At 43.1% G+C, this 8,248-nt stretch overlaps 1 protein-coding gene across 1 annotated transcript; it reads right to left on the bottom strand.

Moving 5' to 3' along the window:
* Nucleotides 1-3,462: 3,462 nt before the first annotated feature.
* Nucleotides 3,463-7,592, bottom strand: TMEM100 (transmembrane protein 100). Its single transcript, XM_050908567.1, has 2 exons — nt 7,412-7,592; nt 3,463-4,384 (listed from the first exon to the last, which is right to left on the bottom strand). Exon 2 carries the CDS (start codon nt 4,320-4,322, stop codon nt 3,918-3,920), a length of 405 nt encoding a protein of 134 aa, XP_050764524.1. The 5' UTR covers nt 4,323-4,384; nt 7,412-7,592; the 3' UTR covers nt 3,463-3,917.
* Nucleotides 7,593-8,248: the final 656 nt, after the last annotated feature.

Here is an 8,248-nt window from a genome sequence, read left to right as displayed (position 1 = left end):
TCCTTGTGAGGGCAATTTTGCTTGCGCAATGCTGCCAGAGCTTTCAGGAAGGGAGAGACAAGCAATTGTGACAATAAAATTTGCATCAGCTCCCACCCAACCTCTCCCAGAACCGAAATACCATTTGTCGCATTCAAAACCTTTTCACACCAGAAGGGAAGGTGTTTCTGAACTGGAAAGTCATTGTGATCTCCACAGGGCTGCATCCTCTCAGGCTGACTTTTGCCTCTCAGGTTCCCACAAGAAGCACCAAACAGCAATTGTGGAGTTCCAAATGGCTTTGTATCAAAGACTTGGTGGATTGCATGACCCAGCATCCAGGCATGAAACCCCAAATCAATCCAGATTAGGTCATGGGGTTCAAAAGCTGAAGCAGAAATTTTGCTGTTTGTAGCTGACCATTTTGAGGGGGTTGACTCTTGTAAAAGCATTGTAAATATGCCCTTGTAAAAAAACATTTCAGATCTAACAACATCACCAGTTTCTGGAAAAATGAAGGTGCTAAGCCTGCCATACTGTACTCATGTAGCACCTCTCTCAGAATGACTGGTTTTTAAGGGCTAAAAAGAATGTATTGTTCCTGTGTTGGAACCAGGACAAGGGGTGCAGGGAGAGAGAGGATAGTAATGAAAATGTCTGTAATATGTAGATTTGCAGGAAGAAAAAACATAGACTGTGAGACTTGTGTTGGATGTCATCATTGGTCATTCAGAAAAGATGCTACTACTACTTCAGACTGTCCCAAAATCAATGCACACAAATCATGGTGGAGAAGTCTGTGCCAGTTTCTAAGGCCATGTGGCAATTTAGTGATGAAATATGTGAAAATATCTTCAACAGCATGAGGTCTCTGACAAAACTGTTCACAACCTCTGCCTTGCTCCTGCGGGACACCAGGACCAGGTGCTGGGATTCTTCCCCATAAAGTTACTATTTTGCTTCTCTGAATAAAGGACAAACAAGAGTGAACTCCTGCGCAGGCTTTCACTCACTGCTTGATATGAAGATGCTTGTGCATGTACCTTGTCTCACTAGGATACAGCTGATGCTACTGAGCTCAGCAGTGTGTGCTATGGCAGCCCCGTATTACCTAGAGGCCTCTCAACCTGTCAGTTAGCTGTTATTACAGGATACCATGTTGCATCTGAAGCTTTGCTATGCTAGGGGATCATGCCTAGAGTCATTGTAATGCTGTCTGTCACAGCTTACATGCTGCTTAATACCTAGATGCCCCACACTTAGCAAGGCAGAGGGTGGTGCAGGCACTCTGCTGTGTCCTTGTATATGCAGTGCAAATATAAAAGAGAGCAGAGATAAGGGAAAGGAAATCTCCTCTAGTAGTAGCAGAGTGACTCTTACTCACTCTTATTTACCCTTCCTGAAAAAACGGCTCCCAAACACCCATTGCCTCCGTTCCACTGAGTTTGGCCTTTTCTTTTGACTTGGAGCAGAGCCTCACCTTGCACCTCTATTTTCCTTCCACACGCCGCACGCAAGCTCGCCTGTATCACAGCAATGGTGAAGGGAAGACCCGTGCATGGGAAAGACTTCTGAAGAGGGCAACAGGCTGCTTCTGCTCTGGGCTCGGCCTGGGAATCATGGGGCTGAGCTGCTACACGTGTGTAGTGGAAATCACTGCATCTCTACAGCCCCTGCAATTCTCTCCTCAGCAGCCAGCAAAATTCCACTGAGGAGAAAGAAATGGGGGGGGGGGGAAGAAGGAGTCAGAAAAACTATTGTGTTCCCAGGGGAAAAAAAAATAAACAGCCCTATTTAGCTTATCCAGCTTTGCTAATGTCAATCACTTTTCTCATTTTAAACAGGAAAGACACCACTTTAGTCCACCTGTTCCATTATTTATCATGCTATGCATTTCCCATGAATTGTCACTCATGCAAAACCTGTACATCGTAAGGGGACACCCTAATATTTTTAATGACCTTAAGCAAAGTGATTGACATCAGACACCAGTGTCAGATGTTCTGGTGACGCAACATGTTCTCCTAGCAGCAGGAAAGCTTCCTGCCGTGATTAAGTTAGGGCTATGGAAGTGCTAAAATGTGTTGTCAGCTTTCCTCTGATGCAAGTGATTTTATTACAGCGTCTGGTAACCATGGAGTGTGGCAACGCAAATACTGACTCCAAACATCCCCTCCCATACATATAGCTTGCTCTATTTAAAACACAAAGTGCACTTTGCAAATCCGGGGATAAGTTATGGATGTAACAAGCTTAAACCATGGAGGGCAGAGAAAAAGGCAGCACCTAAGCCAGAATGCCTCAGTGATTTCAGCAGGAGAAGCGTACGGCTCCAGGATGACTTGCAGAAGGCCATCCCCTGCGGCACCTGTTCGGCAGGTGTGCTCTGCAGCGGCATCGCCACAGCCGTCGTGGATGCCAGAGGCTCCGGAGGGCAAAGACGAGGCATGCTAGCACAGGCCTTGCTTGCTGTAGCAGTGGAAAGCAAAAATCACATCCAGCCCTTTTGAGTCTGGAGAAAGGGGGGGGGGGGGGGGAGAGAAAAAAAAAGAAAGAGGACTCCATGCAGTCCCTCTGCCTTCTGACACCGATACACACTGGGGTGGAAGTCTGTGACTTGGCTCAGCACCACTTGTCCTTCAAGATATAGATGAAGAAATAATGTTCTGGTTTGCTTCAGTTTGGGACCAGCCCCTCAATTACTCATTACCTGAGAAAAGCTGGAAGACCTCTAGAACACAGAAGTTACAGAATCAAACATCTCAGACACACACGGGGGACACCTGGCACCTGCTTTTCGTAAAGATTCATAATCCCAAAGCTCATTCAGCAAACACTTACTACACAGATGACTTTACTTCCACAAGTAATTATTAACAGTTGTGTCTAAAACTGACTATGCCAGTAAGTGTCTGCAGAACTGACCGTTATGATTTTTCAATAACTGAGTTGTTAATCAAGCTGCAAGAGGGATGGGCTATCATCAAACCAAAATCCATAGTCTACAGAGATTTTTGGAAGAGATCAGCAGTATATATGTTCACAGTTATTGTCACAGGTGTTGTTCTACAAAAACAGAATCATAAAGCAGTCAAAGCTGAAGATACAAGCTATCTTGATAGCAATAAAAAAAGATTTCCTAAACGTCTAGCAGCACTGAATATTATTTTAATGAAATTACTTTCTAATTTTATAGCAAAATAATCAAAAGTGCTAAACCTGACCACTTTAATTTACAAAAAAAAAGTCCCATGTTCTAAGCTATAATCATACCTCGTTATTTAGGTTAGACAATATAATTACACATTTCTACCTATTTCTATTCAATAGTAAAACAAAATTAATATTAGTTGGTTTAAAAAAGGGGGAAAGTACCACAGATATTGGGAGGGGAAAGTTACAGAAAATATAAGAATCAGCTTATTGAGCAATCTGCAGTGTGTTTGGTTGTTATTGCCTTTTTTTTTTTTTTTTTTTTTTTAAAAGCTACAATTTAAGTCACAGACAATCTGGCCATAAGCTTGTAGTCACTTCAAATGCTATGACTTCTCCCTTGGTCAAATACCACAGTGTGTATTTTAAGGAGATCTCTGGCATTTCAAGTCAGTTCAAACTATTTTCTTAGTTCTCACGAGTTCCCTTTCCAACATGATCACCATGTTGGAGAATGCAGTTATGATGATTGCAATTATGACGACACTGTTTTCTGTGAAGGAAAAGTGTTTTTTCCTCTGTCTTGGAAAGAATCACTAACAAGTCTGCAGTAAGAAAAATATTAAGAGCACTTCCAGAGTTTTTAACAGTATCTCTTAATCCATTCCATTTTCATTTCAGTTCATTTCCAAAGTTAAATTAAAACTTCCAGTCTCTCCTACTGATAAATAGTCAAGTTGACTTACAAAGGTTCTGTCTTCTGTCCAGCCTTCTCTTGGTTGTCTTTAACCAAACAAGGTTCGCTGATTTGCCACAAGTGCTGTCTGGCTCTCCCGCCTCTTTGCTTTCTTGTTTTGCTGCCTGATTTTCCAGCACACTGCACTAGAAGCCAGCAAAAGGAGTCCCGATGACAAGAGGACTAATCCAAACACTGAGATGATTGATCCATGGGAATTGAAGCTGTATGCCACAGCAGTAACCACTATGCCGGCTATGAGGATAACCACACCGAAGGGAATGGTACAGCGGTAACAGGAGAGTTCTGCTCCCCCTGTTGCTGCAGTCAGCTGGCATTCACTGACAAGAGGGATGGTGGTTATCACACAGTCATTGTTATTACTCTTCTCCGTGGTTACAGAATCAGGATGCTTTGGAGCGCCCAGGATCTCTTTAATAGGTTCGTTTGTCATCTTGATTGTCTTGACTTCGTCAACTCTTAGGCTAGAGCAGGCTCTGCTGAGCACACATTGCACTGTGGAGAGATGAGCATGAGTTCAACTAAGAAGCATTACCGTTATGTGACAAATGGGTGACACAGAAGTAACCCACTCAGGATTGCAAACAAGCAGACACTCTGACCCCCCAAGGATTTATGCACAAGCTTAATTGTAACACTACTGATTGTGGAGGATCTGAATCAATTCTTATGGTAGTCATCAGCATGTGCGTAAGTGCTAGAAAGAACAGAGTCACAGACCAAGACAGACACCAACCTTAAAGTGTTGTGGGCCAAATCCCACTTTAAGTTACATCCTAAAGTCAGTATTTCTGGATGTAATTTAAATTCAAATGGTCGTGACTAGGTATGGATGTGGGGGAAATGGGGATGAAGACAGTTCCCTGCACTCAGCAAACGCCAGCTGAAAGCTGGTGAACCTACCGTTACAGCAACATCAATGTCAGACTGTTAGCTTGCCATTTAAATTGGCTTAATGCAAAAGTAATGGGTCCCTTATAAGTCTCTGAAACCCATGTTACTGTGTGGGAGGGAGATGTACAGTCATATTCACTCATCTTAGTTACAGTAGGTTGCTCTCCTCCTGTCTCCATATTGTATACACACTCTCAGTCCTACAGACAGCACGCACAGTTTGATTGCATCTGCATTATGAGGCAAAATAGCTTTTGGCTCCATGGAGCCCAGTGCATAACTGGAGTGCACCTGATCAGGGCAAGATGAGCCCGTGGCTTTCCACCGCTACAGGCAGCCATGACAGACCTCGGCCATCTCACTGGGACTCTGGTGGTGTGGGGGCCGCCCTGGAGCCTGCAGTGAGCCTCTGACAACGTTGAGGCTACCAAGGCTGTGCTGTCCTGGACCAGGCTGTGCGCTCAGTGCACCCCACCACATACAACAGAGACTGGGACACTGGGGAACCACTAGGTTTTCCTGCTGCGAGAAGCTCACAGGACTCCTCCACCACTCTCCGGTGTGGGCTGTGTAGCTTCTGCTCTCATGAGCAGCACGATACGCAGCTCAAAGAACAAGGAAGAGCATTGGCAATGCAGTAATGCTTTTATCACTTTTATCACCTTCACATCTGTGACTAGGAAGTTAATTGCCAGATACTTGTATTCTCCTTTTCCTTTCCCACCACTCCCACCCTTGTTGCTAAGATATATTCGTCCATTGTGGAGAGCCCTTGGTTTTGTATCTCAGTACCTCATATAACTGACTGCGTTTTGCGAGAGAGAGGACTTCACTATTTTTAAACACACGCACAAACAGGCTATACTCTGTATCTAGTCAGAGAGTTTCTATCTGAGTTTCCTTGAACCCTAATGAGAGAAGGAAAGTTCAGATCTGGTTTGACAAAGCTTTTGTTCTACTGCTCTAAGGAAGAGTGCTCAGCTCAATATTGTATCTTGCTGTACACAGCTACCGTCAGGGCTCACTCCTACAGAGTAGCCTTTCCCTCCCTAATGACAACACTGAGCACAACACAACCGAGCACACACTGAGCACACACACTGACAACCCAAGAGGCAAAGGGCACAAACTGAAACACAGGAGGTTCTGTCTGAACATCAGGAAACACTTCTTTACTGTGAGGGTGACTGAGCACTGGAACAGGTTGCCCAGGGAGGTTGTGGAGTCTCCATCCTTGGAGATACTCAAAAGCCATCTGAACAGTCCTGGGCACACTTCTTTAGGTGACCCTGTGTGAGCAGGATGGGGGGTTGACCAGATGATCTCCAGAAGTCCCTTCCAACCACAACCATTCCATGATTCTGTGTGTTTCTGTGAAGGTACTTGGTATCTCCAAGGGCACGAAGGGGATCTGATCAGTGCTTATCAGACAAAGCAAATATATCTGTGCTGACACCTTACACATCCTAAGTTCTCCTAGGTTCTGTTGCTTTGTCCTTCGAATCATAACGCATGATTAAGCACCTTTTATATCAGTTGAAAGAGCCCAGGAAAGCCATGGAGTTGCTCTAGAGTGCCATCGATCTGTCCCCATATGGATCTGAGCCCAAGTTCTGCATTTTCAATAATGACTAACATGGCAGTGAGACTCACACTGGTGCCATTATGTTGCCGCATTACTTATCCATAAAACATTACAGAAGTTCAGCACAATGGGAGAATGTGGTCCCCAAATGTCACCTTTTTTGATCTTACCATTAGCCATATCCAATTTGTTCAACATTTTATTATTAAATTTGAGTGAGGAAAAAAATTAACCATTTTCCATATAAAAGGTCGCTTAGTTCCAAATACATTGTAATAACTATTCAAAAGTCCGAATACTCTAACAGTCATAGAAATAGGGAAACTTCCCAATAACTTGAAAAGGCTTTGGATTGGGCTCATAATAAACACGATTATTCTGAAAAACTTTAACGTTCAATCAAAGTATATTTACTCCTGTCTCTAGAGTCGTTGTCCCTCTGCTTCAGATACATCCCCAATGAGCATTAAATCTCTTGGACATCTTGTACAGAGATTTATGAAGAAAGAAGATATACAGTCAAAACAAAATTAGCATGAATTTTTAAAAAAATCTCCTAAACTACCAAAATTAAGTCAATGGCAAAATACCTGTTGACTTCTGAGGAGCACAGTTCTTGCCTGTAATAGGATGTAAGCACACAGGCATTCATATAAAACAAATAAACAAACTTCTGTTGAAATACTGCAAGTTAAATAAACAACAGAACCTATTTGAAGTGTGAGTAAAGGTATTCAGCCCTAGAAAACAGGGCACTAGATCCTCATTGCCAGCAAAGTCACCTCTGACTTACACCAACAGGTGACTCGGGTCAAGTTTCAGGGTAAGAAATTTAGGCAAAGATACCCAGCAACACCAGCATCCTCTCACTAATCATACTAGAAGTACTGTCTTAAGGAGCTACTTTGACTTGGAGGAAGAATGTGTTTCTGTGGCAATCTGTGGCTAACACTGGATAAAGGGGAGAGGAATGTTTTACCCACTAATAAGTGTAAACTGAGATTTACTGAAAAGACATGAAATCCATCAGCATGCACACCTACCAGGTCCATGAGAAATCCATCGTAAAAAATCCCTTGGCTCAGTAAGCAGAGGAAGACTGCTTAAGATGTCTCGTATATCAATTCAAGGCAGAGTCATGCAGCAGTAAGAGGTGCTCCAGGCTTTGAAGTGTCAGATGTCGCTGAATGACGAATTGGAGGTGACAATATTCTAGCATGGAAGTTTCCTACAAGAAAAGTTGTTGGATATTTATCAGCTTAAGAACAAAACTCCTGCATGGAAAAGCTCCTGCTGTATGCTGACTCCTGCTCCTAACCTAATGAAGCAGGAGATGTTCTCCCTGTGGCTCTCCTCGTGGTTTCTGCCTCTTTTCTTGGCAGCAGCCACCCATTTCTGGCCCTATGTAACATTTCCCTTTGATGATGTGACGTCTCGATGAGAGTGTCACAACCCAGGTAAGTCCCCCAGAAAGAGCTAGGCAGGAAAAGGTAATGCACGTGAATTTCTGTAGTTAAAAATCTCATTTAACTTCATTTCTATCGCTCACTTCACTTATGTGAATCACGACTCAGAATACTTGGGGTTTTGTCTCTTCTATGTCTCCCGTTTCTTTGAGCAAATCACTTCATCTGCCTGTGCTTTGGTTTTCCTAGCTGTAAACTGACAGTGACAACATGCTTCCCACTAAAACCCCCTTTTAAATCTATTCTACTGTAACAAAACCTAAGTAATATAATCCCAAAAACTCCTCTCAGAAAAAAAAAAAGGCAAACTAACTGAGTCCAGGAACTCATGGTAATAAACTTAAGTCCATTATATTTACTATTGTTCATTTCTGTTATCGGATTTTTTAAAACAAGATTCGTAACTCAAACAAG

This window comes from Gymnogyps californianus, chromosome 19 (genome assembly GCF_018139145.2).
Source record: "Gymnogyps californianus isolate 813 chromosome 19, ASM1813914v2, whole genome shotgun sequence".
NCBI classification, from domain to species: Eukaryota; Metazoa; Chordata; class Aves; order Accipitriformes; family Cathartidae; genus Gymnogyps; species Gymnogyps californianus.
Note: the sequence above shows the minus strand (reverse complement) of the source record. Positions and strands in the feature narration are given on the sequence as shown.